The sequence below is a fragment of the Artemia sp. Qi Xiang Cuo genome, chromosome 3 (assembly GCF_049724085.1).
Source record: "Artemia sp. Qi Xiang Cuo chromosome 3, ASM4972408v1, whole genome shotgun sequence".
In the NCBI taxonomy this organism is placed as follows: domain Eukaryota; kingdom Metazoa; phylum Arthropoda; class Branchiopoda; order Anostraca; family Artemiidae; genus Artemia; species Artemia sp. Qi Xiang Cuo.
The window spans coordinates 77,019,474-77,033,888 of record NC_142796.1 but is presented as its reverse complement, the minus strand read 5'-3'; the positions used below and the strand labels follow the sequence as shown (position 1 = coordinate 77,033,888).

At 34.9% G+C, this 14,415-nt stretch overlaps 1 protein-coding gene across 2 annotated transcripts in view; it reads right to left on the bottom strand.

The window, feature by feature from the left end:
• Positions 1-372: 372 nt before the first annotated feature.
• LOC148954553 (uncharacterized) overlaps positions 373-14,415 on the bottom strand; it is a 186,188-nt gene continuing 172,145 nt past the window's right edge. For both annotated transcript variants that reach the window (XM_089086593.1, XM_089086594.1), the window contains one exon: positions 373-4,992. In XM_089086593.1, the coding sequence (XP_088942719.1) occupies positions 4,309-4,992 (684 nt within the window). In that variant the 3' untranslated portion in view covers positions 373-4,308. The remainder of the gene's footprint in view (positions 4,993-14,415) is intronic.

Below are 14,415 nucleotides of genomic sequence, written 5' to 3'. Positions count from 1 at the left end.
AAGAGACTTCGCTTTCAGCTATAACTTTATGTTTTCTAAAAGAAGAAGTTAGAAACAATTTCTATATAATCTTTATTGCATTATTTACTGCATCGCAAAATACAACTTTTACAAAACAACAGCTCACTTGCACCTATGAAATATAACAATTAGCACCATTTGGGATAAAAAAAAACACCTTGCAATACCTCAAAACATAGAAAAATATATAAAAGAGTAAGAGGTAATTTCCGATTACGTTTACTGGGGGGGCGTCATTTGAAATAGCATCAGAACTGTGTTATTGACAGGGCTTATTTTTGGGTGAGTTATCAGTAAAAAAACACACCACAACCACCACCAAAACACAAATCCCCAAAAAAACCTTCACCGTTTAGTTTTATACATTAGACTGTTTATTTACAATTTTATAGGTTCAGTGCAGGTTGAATCTAAAACTTTCTCATAGCGAAGGGGGAAGGCGACATGCACAGCAAAAAATTGACAACGTTTAGCCGAATTTATTTTGAATTCATCTTAATGTCTCTCAATTTTCCTTCTAAATATCTTCTATTTATTAGTGAAGAGACTAATAAAGAAAAAAGGGCTTAGTCTCTATTAATCATCTTAGCCCTTACAGATTTTGACTAAGATACAATTCACCATGTAGAAGCATTTTAATTTGATTAGACATAGTTGAAAGTAAAACCTAATAATCAATACAAAAATACATGTAAATGTTAATTTCTACAAAAATATATAAATCTAATTAAAACAAAGGAATGGTATAGATATCCTAGGTTACTACTTCTAGACAAGAGAACAAGCATTATTCAACAAAATCTACGTTTAGGCACATACGTGTAAGTGAAATTAAGCTTGTATAATAAGCAGAGGTATATAATAACCCACCAGCACCAACATTACTATACTCCTAGCTATATGCTGAAAATGGACACCTTAAACATGCACAAGTTAAATTTTGCTACTTCATTGAATTCGTTGATTAAATGGGCGATTTGCTGCTGTAGGCCAAAATATAATTCTAAGAATTTTCGTGTACATTTTTAGAAGAAACATCTTTTAAATCATCCATTGAAATGGTTCTTTTCAAGCATCATAGAAATTCATATTTTATCTTTTTTTTTTACTGGAAAATAATTTTTAACTTAGCTCATATGCAACAATAGACTAAGGGGAAATTAAAAATAAAAAAGGGGAGGCTAATAATTTTATGTACTAGACCTTCTACGCCGATATTCGGTTTTTATTCTGCAGGAACGGTGGTTTTTTATATAAAACAGGTTTTTCATGGTCTTATTTTAGGAATAAAAAAAAAGATAAGGAAAAAATGTAAAAATGAGGTTTTATATTTTAAAAAATGTGGTTTAATCAGGCTTTCAGGTATTATTTCAATACCCAATGATAAAAACCATTATCATTTTAAAGTTTAAATCCACAGGCTCTAAAATTGGGACTAGGAACAAAAAAATAAAAAGTTGTTTTTTATGTTCAACTGACATATCTAGTCAAAAATAGGCTTAATTAAGGGAAACCAGCTTTGGTGTAATTACTTCATCAGATTTTTGAAAATTCAGAATTTTTGGAATTTATTTTACAAAAGTCCATAGCTCAAATGGCGCAACACACCTTAAAGTTACAGTTGCACGTTAAAGTTACATCTACAATCAATTCGACTCACAACATTTTTTGATTTGAGTTACTTAATTCATACAATACCTGATTATCAACATATTTTGTTTTCAAGATCGCTCTACTCCAAACCCCTGGGGTTACATGATATTTTTATACTTACCCAGGAGTAGATGGGAAATTATAGTCCAAAGATAGTTTCAAGGACAATATTTTTCTTTGTCGAGAATTTGTCTATGAAAAAATGCACAAATCACAACATGCAGCTGAAATAGAGGCATTCCCTCTTATATAGGATGATTTAAATTTGTTTTATATTTTAACAGTACAATGTGCTTTTATTTGAAAACAAATCTTGTTTCTATTTAATTTCTACTTATTTTATAGAATGGGCCACTGTCCCTGCTCTTTAGGCTAAGGCTTAACTTATGCACAGTGATATTTCTAAATCACTCCCAAAAAAAAGGTTGCCCTTCAAATTATAAGGAGGGAGGGGGGTCAAAAGACCTAAATTTAATTTTGTTTTTAGGTTATGATGTCTAAACTTATTCGGGGGGGGGGGAGGAGGCATCAGACAGGTATTGAATATAGGGAATACCTCAGCTCCTTCTGCATTTACGCAGTTGAGCGTGTGAATGTGGTGTTTTATTTTGGTATATCATCAATATTACACAAGAACTAAAAGTCGTAACTGAATATTTTCTTTTGGGGGAATGAGAGCGAAGAGAATCGAGCAAAATCGTGGGACAGTACCTTCGTTTCTAAACTTAATTTGGCATAGAATATATATAGTAAAACCATGCCAGATGGTTTTTGGTCGTAGGGTACCTACGGTCGTAGGGTACGTAGGTCGTAGGTCGTAGGTCATAGCCACTCATTTCTACTTCCTTTAAAGTAAATACTACCCTTGCAAATTCGACCAGTCGATGAAAGACTCATGAGAGGGATTCGGGAACGTAATAAATTATTTTTCAGAAAAAGGCTCAATTGTAACTTTTACCTGTATGTGTTGCAGGGAGTATAAATTCAAAATTATATGGGGTAGTATCTGAGTTAAGGGTATTAACCCGTTTATTTTCACCAACTAATTATGGTCTCTCCTAACTTCTAAGAGGTAAAGTATTCCTTTATGAACACATCTAGTCAATAAGGACCCTATAAAGTACCCAATAAAGGACCCTACAAAGAATCTACTCAATAAACTACAAAAAGCATCGTAATAATTCATTTTTGAATATTGTTTCTTATCATACATATTCTTTGATTATTAGGTAAGTTCTTTTGGGGTACAAAGATCGATTGGTTCAATCAGGCAGATTCTTTGAAATACAAGAATTTTATTTTTTGAAATTCAGGTTTAGGTCAGAAAGTTAGAATAATAGTGGGAACAGGCTTAGCGATAATTTGCCCGGCAGATTCAAACTATTGCTCTATTTACATTTTAAACCTTCCAAATATGCACATACATGCACTACTTTAAACTTATTGAGTTTAAAACCATGCCAGAATAGCAATTCTACATAAACACTGACTACAACACTGATAACACTGGTGTTTCGTAACACCGGTGTTGATAAAACAGATAAACACTGGTGTTTCGTTCACCGGCCACGTCTTTGGGTTAAAATACCACCAGGGAACAAACGGAGCTAGTAGTTTCTAGTAGGCAAAAAACGTGTTATATGATGTAGCTGAAGGGCTTTTCAATAGTATTTTGATATATATGCACCATCACTATACGGAAATTTTGTTTAGAGATTGATTGATGATTGATGATGGAGACTGTGAGACTTTACAACTCAGAGTAATTCGGGGGTAGAGGGAATGAAAAAAAAACATATTTCTTTTTTCCTCGATAATATCCAGATGGTAGTAATCAATTACCATGTTACTGACAATATTGATTATGCCCTATCTACCAATTGCATATGAATACCCTTGTCTCCGAGACTCGGGACAGTCAATTTATATTTTACAACTAAATTAAACTTTATGTCTCAGCTTGTCAGACTGGCAATAAAATTGAATATGGATAGGGAAATTTTTTTTTACTAAACATCGAGTTAGAAAAAAAAACGCGGCATAGCAGTGACGATAGCTGTAGGTTGTGGATTACAGATGGGAAAATAAAATATACACCAAAACAACATGCTAACGCAAAAAAAAACAACAACAAAAAACAACACCAATGCACCTAGATAACTTTCTAAGTACCCCAAACTTCTGAAATATAGTGTGAGCTTCCCAGTAAAATAAACTTCAAACACAGAAGTTATAATATTCACATTTAAAAATCTAAATTACCATAGTTATCTTTTCACTAAGCTATGAAAGCTAATACGTTTTCACTTTAAACCAAAGACACTTCGTATTAAATCGCTGTTGAAACAATTACTTGCCATCTAACTTCAAAGACTTTAAAAATTCAAATTTAAAAATTAGAATTGGCTCATTTCTCATTTTTGAGTAAAAATCGATCACAAGATAACAAGGATAATAACGAAATTATTTGTAAATTATTAAAATTTTAAACAGCAAATGTGTTTGAAGGAATTTGTAAATTTATAATTGCTTTCGCCGTCTTTTCAATTTTCCCGTTTTTCGTTTGAATTTGTCAACCAGACGGGTTCAAAGCACAGCTAGTTTAAATGGCGTTGAACAGTTTTGTTTTTTAGGCTATTCTAGTCTGAACACTGGAACTGGAATTTTTGAAGGGGTAAGCCCACTTTCTCGCCGAAATAGAGGCGTTGCCTCGTCTTGGATAGAATGTCGTCTTGGCCTTGGGCTATTTTGGTTTTCTTTGCATGAAGGTTGAGCAAGTTTGGGCGAGTTACCACGCGATGAACTACATCTCGGCAGGGTCTCTGACTGACTCACAGACGAAGAACGTGCGCGGGATTTACTAACAGAATCAGCACGCGATCGTGGTACCGGCGGTCTACCGTCACATGTTCTGGCTAATTTTTCACTCGGAGTACTATTTCGCTCGGTTATTAATTTATATGCATTTATTATTTCTTCCATTTTCTTTAGAATTATTTGATCATCTTCTAAATCAATGTTATTTAAATCCCGTAGGATGGGTGATTTGAAATTTCCTCCTGTCGGCGTGGTTGGCACTGATTTAGTAGTGCGCCGCTGAGGATGTGGTGAAGCAGATGTGGCACGTGGTGCCCTATGTTTTGGTGAAGTGTTGGTAGAGTAAGAGAAAGTGTCTTCTGTAATCCGTGATCTTTCACCACTTCTTCTGCCACTCCAAGTTTGGCCACTCAAAGTCCGATTGCGACTCGGGGTAGATATCTCTGGTTTCTTTGGCATTCTGAATGAGCCACCTCTTCCGACTTGGGAACGGGAAAATGTCTGTAAAAAGAAATGTTAATTATAGAAAGTTCTTGAAATAAGTAATTATCTGAACTCAAATAATTAAGGAACTGACTTACAAAAGATTATGCTTGATTACCAATGAGTCAAGAGCACCACCGTCCCGAGGACTCCAAAAATCAGTTCCTTTTAAAAAAAAGACAACTATGACCATGTGTTTCTGAGCAAAATGATAGAAGACACACATTACAGAGGTTTTACAAAAATTAGAACAAGCCTTTTGGAACTCAAAAATTATTCTAGTGTTTAGTAGTAAAACTATTTTAGTATGGAAACCTATGTCGGCACTCTAAAAGTTCCAAATTATATTTTTATAAAAACATCATTCTTGGAAAAACTTGAGGTTTTCGTTTAAGTTCCTTAATTAAATTATGAAGGCTATGCAAAATTCTATGTTTAGAAATCTTTTTTTCATTTTTTTACTGCAGTTCTAGCAAAATTCAAAAACCTACAATTATAATCAGGGTCATATATAAAACAAAATTTCATATTGATCACTTGATTACTAATTACATATTGGATGGAACTAGGAAGGGTGCAAGCCCTATGCATAGGAAAAATCGTCGATAGAAAAGAATTGAAGAAACCAGCTAGTGATTAAAAAAGGAAGTATGAATTTAATAAGGTTTCATATCCCTGTTTACACAACTCATTTATTTATATTTTTGCTCTAAAAAACGAAAGGACAAATAAATAAAAGAATATTGTGGCTCATATTAAACTTAAGTATGGAAAGCTCAAAAAGTATTGAAACAAACATTTTTCATTTTGTCTGTTAACTATAGTGGAGCCGGCGTTCCCACTCCCTCCGAAAACTAGCTTTTTGAACAAAGACTAAAACAAAACACAAAGACTAAGATTCAAAGACAAAAACATAAATGGTAGAATTCTCAAAGTTTGATTAATGGACAACGAAATGAAATAGAAGAAATAAAGTATATAATAATAATAAGAAATATAAGAAATAAAGTAAATAATAAAGAAATAATAAAGTAAGTAGGCGGATCTCTCCAGTGAACTTGAGGCTGTTAGAGGCTGGAGCGTAAATCTCGATTTAACTACAAAGCACTTGGTACTTTGTCAGTTATTAAATAAAAAAACAAGTTTTTTAAACTGAAAGTAAGGAGCGACATTAAAACTTAAAACGAACAGAAATTATTCCGTATATGAAAGGGGCTGTGCCCTCCTCAACGCCTCGCTCTTCACGCTAAAGTTTGACTTTCTCACAACTCTTTTTTTAAACAATAAAAAGTTTAGCGTAAAGAGCGAGGCGTTGAGGAGGGCACAGTCCCTTTCATATACGGAATAATTTCTGTTCGTTTTAAGTTTTAATGTCGCTCCTTACTTTCAGTTTAAAAAACTTGTTTTTTTTATTTAATTTCTGATTGTTTTTTAGTTAATGCAGCTTTTATTTTGGCTCGCCAGCATTGAATAAGTAAACAAAATTCGCATAAAAAATTTACTTTTCTTTTGCTAAATGGCTGTCTCTAAATTTGGTTCTGATGTAATTTACAAATTAACTTACGTAACGAACTTCTATATTCGTATATTTTTCTTCTGGCAAAAAATACACAGTTGCAGATTTTTGCAGATATGAGCTTGAAACCTATGTTATAGGGTTTTCTGATACGCTGAATCTGACGGTGTGATTTTCATTAACATGTTTTCACTTTTAAGGGATGTTTCCCCCTCTTTAAAAAATCAGGTAAATTTTCTCAGGCTCGTAGCCTTTGATGAGTAATACTAAACTTAATAAAATTCATATATTTAGAATCAGCATTATAAGCCCATTCTTTTAATACATTTATTGACATCAATGTTCCGTTTTTAAAAGTTTCGATTACTATTGAGCCGTATCGCTTGTTTTCTTTTATTGTTTTTTTTTTATTGCGTATATGTTATTACGTATATGAGGGGGTTCTCCCCTTATTCAATACCACGCTCTTTAAGTTAAAATATAAAAAATTTTTAATTCATAAACCCCTGAATCACACAGGCCGTTTAATTAGAATAGATAGCTCTTTTGAAAGCACTAAAAAAAACTGTAGCGTAAAGAGCGAGGTATTGACTTGGGGGAGAAGCTCCTCATATACGTAATAATTTATGTTCATTTTAAGTTTTAATGTTGCTTTTTACTTTCAGTTGAAAAAACTGTTTTTTTTTAATTTAATTTCTGATCGTGTTTTAAATAATGCTTGGAAATCTGGCGCCCCCTTCATAGAAATGTCCCTTACCCCAAAGAAACATCCTCCACGCATAGATTCTCCCGAGTATTCCCCTCCTCCAGCCCCCCCCACCAGAGAAAAATCCATCCTGAAAATGCCTGTATACTTCCCAATAACCAATACAATATGTAGGCTAAGCAATTGGCAAAGTTCATAACTTCCAGCACATCCCCTGGGAACTGTGGGGGATTAAGTCATCGTAAAAGACATATTTGTTAGATTTTCGAATATGCTGAACAAAATGGCTACCTCAAAATTTTGATCGGATGACTTTGAGAAAAAAATGAGCGTGGGAGGGGGCCTAGTTGCCCTCCATGTTTTTTGATCACTTAAAAAGCGCGCTAGAACTTTTAATTTACGTTCGAATGAGCCCTCTTACGATATTCTAGGACCACTGAGTCAATACGATTACCCCTGGGGGAAAATAAAAAACAAATAACCACGCACCCGTGATCTTTCTTCTGGCAAAAAATGCAAAATTCCACATTTTTGTACATAGGAGCTTGAAACCTCTACAGTAGGGTTCTATGATACGCTGAATATGATGGTGTGAATTTCTTTAAGGTTCTATATCTTTTATGGGGTCTTACCCCTTTTTTCGAAAATCAGCCAAATTTTCTCAGGCGCGTAACTTTTGATGGGTAATATTAAACTTGATGAAACTTATATATTTGAAATTAGAATTAAAATCTGATTCTTTTGATGTATCTATTGGTACCAAAATTCCGTTTTTTAGAGTTTCAGTTACCATTGAGCCGGGTCGCTCCTTACTTACAGTTCGTTACCACGAACTGTTTGATCATAAGCCGTATCATTATTATTCCGTATCATCATTATTCATTGTATGAAAGGGGCTGTGCCCTCCTCAACGCCTCGCTCTTCACGCTAAAGTTTGACTTTCTCACAACTCTTTTTTTTAAACAATAAAAACTTTAGCGTAAAGAGCGAGGCGTTGAGGAGGGGACAACCCCTTTCATATACGGAATAATTTCTGTTCGTTTTAAGTTTTAATGTCGCTCCTTACTTTCAGTTTAAAAAACTTGTTTTTTTTATTTAATTTCTGATCGGTTTTTAGTTAATGCAGCTTTTATTTTGGCTCGCCGGCATTGAATAAGTAAACAAAATTTGCATAAAAAATGTACTTTTCTTTTGCTAAATGGCTGTCTCTAAATTTGGTTCTGACGTAATGTACAAATTAACTTACGTAACGAACTTCTATATTTGTATATTTTTCTTCTGGCAAAAAATACACAGTTGCAAATTTTTGCAGATATGAGCTTGAAACCTATGTTATAGGGTTTTCTGATACGCTGAATCTGACGGTGTGATTTTCATTAAAATTTTTTCACTTTTAGGGGATGTTTCCCCCCTCTTTAAAAAATCAGGTAAATTTTCTCAGGCTCGTAGCCTTTGATGAGTAATACTAAACTTAATAAAATTCATATATTTAGAATCAGCATTATAAGCCCAATCTTTTAATACATTTATCGACATCAAAGTTCCGTTTTTAAAAGTTTTGATTACTATTGAGCCGTATCGCTTGTTTTTTTTATTGTTTTTTTTAATTACGTATATATTATTACGTATATGATGGGGTTCTCCCCTTAGTCAATACCACGCTCTTTACGTTAAAAGTTAAAAAAAATTTAATTCACAAACCCCTGAATCACAAAGGCCGTTTGATTAGAATAGATAGCTCTTTTGAAAGCACTAAAAAAACTGTTGCGTAAAGAGCGAGGTATTGACTTGGGGGAGAACCCCCTCATATACGTAATAATTTATGTTCATTATAAGTTCTAATGTTGCTTCTTACTTTCAGTTGAAAAAACTGTTTTTTTTAAATTTAATTTCTGATCGTTTTTTAAATAATGCTTGGAAATCTGGCACCCCCTTCATAGAAATGTCCCTTACCCCAAAGAAACATCCTCCACGGAAGGCTTCTCCCGAGTAACCCCCTCCTCCAGCCCCCCCCCACCAGAAAAAAATCCTTCCTGAAAATGTCTGTATACTTCCCAATAGCCAATACAATATGTAAGCAATGGGCAAAGTTCATAACTTGCAGCCCTTCCCCTGGGAACTGTGGAGGATTAAGTCATCCTAAAAGACATATTTATTAGATTTTCGACTATGCTGGACAAAATGGATATCTCAAAATTTTGATTGGGTGACTTTGAGAAAAAAATTAGCGGGGGAGGGGGCCTAGTTGCCCTCCAATTTTTTGGTCATTTAAAAAGGGCACTAGAACTTTTAATTTCCGTCCCAATGAGCCCTCTCACGATATTTTAGGACCACTGGATAAATATGATCACCCCTGGGGAAAAAAAACAACAAATAAACACGCACCCGTGTTTGATTATTCTTTGTGATTTTCTTCATTGTTACTACGGTATGTGTCACAAAATTTTGCAAGGATTAAACAGCACTTAGTAAGATTAAATAAAAAAAAAACAAGTTTTTTAAACTGAAAGTAAGGAGCGACATTAAAATTCAAAACGAACAGATATTAGTTCGTATATGAAAGGGGCTGTCCCCTCCTCAACGCCTCACTCTTTAAGCTAAAGGTTTTTATTGTTTAAAAAAATAAAGTTGTGTGACAGAGTCAAACTTTAGCGTAAAGAGCGAGGCGTTGTGGAGGGGACAGCCCCTTCATATACGAAATAATTTCTGTTCGTTTTAAATTTTAATGTCGCTCTTTACTTTCAGTTTAAAAAACTTGTTTTTTTTATTTAATTTCTGATCGTTTTTTAGTTAATGCAGGTTTTGATTTTGGCTCACCGTCATTGAATAAGTAAACAAAATTTGCATAAAAATTTTACTTTTCTTTTGCTAAATGGCTGTCTCTAAATTTGGTTCTGACGTAATTTACAAATTAACTTACGTAACGAACTTCTATATTCGTATATTTTTCTTCTGGCAAAAAATACAAAGTTGCAGATTTTTGCAGATATGAGCTTGAAACCTATGTTATAGGGTTTTCTGATACGCTGAATCTGACGGTGTGATTTTTATTAAAATTCTTTCACTTTTAGGGGATGTTTCCCCCCTCTTTAAAAATCAGGTAAATTTTCTCAGGCTCGTAGCCATTGATGAGTAATACTAAACTTAATAAAATTCATATATTTAGAATCAGCATTATAAACCCATTCTTTTGATACATTTATTGACATCAAAGTTCCGTTTTTAAAAGTTTCGATTACTATTGAGCCGAATCGCTTGTTTTTTTCATTGTTTTTTTTTAATACGTATATGTTATTAAGTATATGAGGTGGTTCTCCCCTTAGTCAATAACACGCTCTTTACGCTAAAAGTTAAAAAAAATTTAATTCACAAACCCTGAATCACAAAGGCCGTTTAATTAGAATAGATAGCTCTTTTGAAAGTACTAAAAAAAAACTTTAGCGTAAAGAGCAAGGTATTGACTTGGGGGAGAATCCCCTCATATACGTAATAATTTCTGTTCGTTTTAATTTCTAATATTGCTCCTTATTTTCAGTGGAAAAAACTTATTTTTTTTCATTTAATTTCTGATCGTTTTTTAAATAATGCTTGAAAATACTGCGCCCCCTTCATAGAAATGTCCCTTGCCCTAAAGAAACATCCTCCACGGGAAGATTCTCTCGAGTAACCCCTCCTCCAGCCCCCCCCCCACCAGAAAAAATCCTTCCTGAAAATGTCTGTATACTTCCCAATTACCAATACAATATGTAAGCAATGGACAAAGTTCATAACTTGCAGTCCTTCCCCTGGGAACTGTGGGGGATTAAGTCATCGTAAAAGACATATTTATTAGATTTGCAAGTATGCTGAACAAAATGGCTATCTCAAAATTTTAATTGGGTGACTGTGAGAAAAAAATGAGCGTGGGAGGGGGCCTAGTTGCCCTCCATTTTTTTGGTCATTTAAAAACGGCACTAGAACTTTTAATTTCCGTTCCAATGAGCCCTCTTACGATATTCTAGGACCACTGGGTCAATACAATTACCCCTGGGGAAAAAAAAAACAAAAAAACAAACAAATAAACACGAACCGGTGATCTTTCTTCTGGCAAAAAATGCAAAATTCCACACTTTTGTAGATAGGAGCTTGAAACCTCTTCAGTAGGATTCTCTGATACGTTGAATATGATGGCGTGAATTTCATTAAGGTTCTGTAACTTTTAGGGGGTCTTTCCCCCTTTTTTCGAAAATCAGCCAAATTTTCTCAGGCGCGTAACTTTTGATGGGTAAGATTAAACTTGATGAAACTTATATATTTGAAATCAGAATTAAAATATGATTCTTTTGATGTATCTATTGGTACCAAAATTCCGTTTTTTAAAGTTTCGGTTACCATTGAGCCGGGTCGCTCCTTACTTACAGTTCGTTACCACGAACTGTTTGACAACATCCGACATAACCGATAATATCCCAAGTTGATAAATACTACATTGTAATCATTACGATCATCTAAAACATAATTCAGATTTTTCAGAATACAAATCAGGAATACAAATCAATGCTTCAAAAAGGATTGATTCTATTTAATTGTGTAATTTGTTCAGCAGGTGATACTATCTAGAAGTGATAAAGTCGGTCAAAATAAAGTTCTTAGTACCTTCCTGTTTTCGGTAAAATGATTGACTGACATGTCGTTTTTTTAAGGACATTTATTTTCCCTTATAAAATTTTATCCCCCCCTCCAATGTCAAATGATTTTTTTTATTTATCCCGAAATTCTTTTCATATCTATCTCTGCAAAAAAAAATCTGTCAATTTTACACCCCTCCCATTTATATAAATTGCTCCGTACGCACCGGTACGCTAGTGCCTTTTTTTGAATTCCTCAAATTCCATATTAAATTCACGCCTACTCTTCAATTACCTTTATGATTGATTGATAAATATATATGTAGGATCTAATTTCACAGTCTCATTTATTTTCCATCTATATTCTATTTTGCAGGTGACAATAGAGTCAATTGAAATCAAAGATAATTTTTTCTATTTCTAGTAAAAATCCTTTAAATTCCCATTCTTACGTATATAGGGTGCTGGGGGATTTCATCCATTTCCTTAAAATTGGTCGGTAGGACCATTCTTCCGGGAAATGCTGAGTTAGATACACTTGCCTGTATCTTGCGACTGATCTCTCTTTCCTAGAAAAACTACGACCTCCTCCCCCGCACCCAATGGTTGGAACTGTCTGCACCTACATAATTTCACTAAGACATTCAGCAGAACTATAAATGCTAAAGGAAATAATATCTCTAATTGATTTCATTCTGGATTTTTAAACCTTTGAAATTATAAGTTGGCGAGAAAGCTCATAAGGACCCGAAACATTTTGAGAATGTTGCTCAACTCTTAAGAATTTTATTTCCAGAAAACAAAATAGTGCCTGGCTAGTGTGTATCCAGGATTTCTGTTCGTGAGAGAGGTTATTTTTTCCACAGGGGGGGGGCAAAATAGACTTTAAAGACGCATCAAAATTTGTTTATAAGTATTTTTTTACGTTTTACGAGTTGAAAAAGATTTCGGAGAGAAGGGGTTCAAAACCTGAAATCCCCTCCTGGATACGACCTTTGTTCCTGGTATCAATTTTATACCTATCTTATTTAAGACTCAATATGTTTAGCACCAGTATCTTTTCCCCAAAAAATTCTTATAACTCATATAAATCGGTCAGATATCGAGCTTTTGGAATGGATTTTTTTCTATATACATCAGACGCCTAGACCCTCTATTGTATAAATAGCTTATTTTTAGTAACAGTAAAAAAGAGCTTAAAACCCGCAGTTTTTCTACTCTGCTACGTTGGCGCCCATAAGCTGAATTTTAGTGGGGGGCTTAGCTGATCTAATCGGCAATTTCAATACTATATAATAGAAATCTCAAAACAAAAATATAAAATATAAGGCAGCATCCTTCAGCCAGGGGGGCTCGAGCCCCCCTCTGCCCCCCCCCCATATGGGCGCCCATGCTCGGCTATAAGATAAATACTGTGCTATATACCATACTGTGCACTGCGCTAGAAAGGCGACTCATACCTTAAGTATAAGAGAGTTCGTTAGCTAACAAGCAAGAAAAGTCTCAGTTCTTGTGCGCTGCTAGATAAAAACGGCTCCCAGATACGAAGCACAGAAGGTATCCGATCGAGATGGATGGAGCATTTCAAAGAAAAGCTTAATCCTGATATCCTTCCAAACCCTGCTGTCCTGAACCTGTTTCCCATCACTGTCTCAGACCCCAGCCCAGGTCCTCTCCGTTCTGAGGTCAAGGAGGTCATCCAAGCGCTGAAGACGTACAAGGCCTTTAGTCCGGACGGTATACAGGCAGAACTGCTAATAGTCCGGTGCGAACCACTTACATATCTTTTTCACAAGATTATATCAGCTGCCTGACAAAAGAGTTATTTCCCAGCTTCTTGGTGTGAATGCACAATTGTTCCAATACACAAGAAGGGTTCAAAGGTGATATGTGATAATTACCATCCTATTAGCATAATAAGTCAAGCTTCTAAGATCTTCACCCAAATTATGCTCCAACGGATCAGAGCCGTGTCGTCCTTAGTCCTCCAGGAAGACCAAGCCAGTTTTCACCCTGGCAGATCGTCCGTTGACCAAATTTTCACTGTTCGCCAGATTTTAGACAAACATTTGAAATTCAGTCGCGACCTGCATCAGCTCTTCATCGACTTTAGGCAAGCATTTGACCTTATTTGGAGAAATGGACTATGGCATATCCTCCTCCATTATGGAATCCCACGAAACCTAGTAGATCTTATCAAAGATATGTACTCCAAATTTGGGAGTCACGTCATGACTAGTGAAAGTCTCACTGACAGTTTCCAGGCTTCCACAGGTGTCCTTCAAGGATGCCTCTTGTCTCCAGAGCTGTTCAACCTTTCCCTCACAACAGTCTTATCCCTGGTGAAAACAACTTGCGACTCTCATATAGGGGGTGTTCAGACAGATAAGCTTGCCTACACCGACGACATCGACGATATGGTTGAAATACCCAAGGATTAAAGAGCCATTGCTAACAACATTCTCAAAGCCACTAGTCCTCTCATATTGACCCTTAATATATCAAAAACAAAGGCTACATTCCTCTCATGAAAATTACAGGTAAAATTTAAGCCCGACCAGCAACCTGACGCAAACAGTCCGCAGTACTTCGATGTGTTCTCTTGCCTTGGT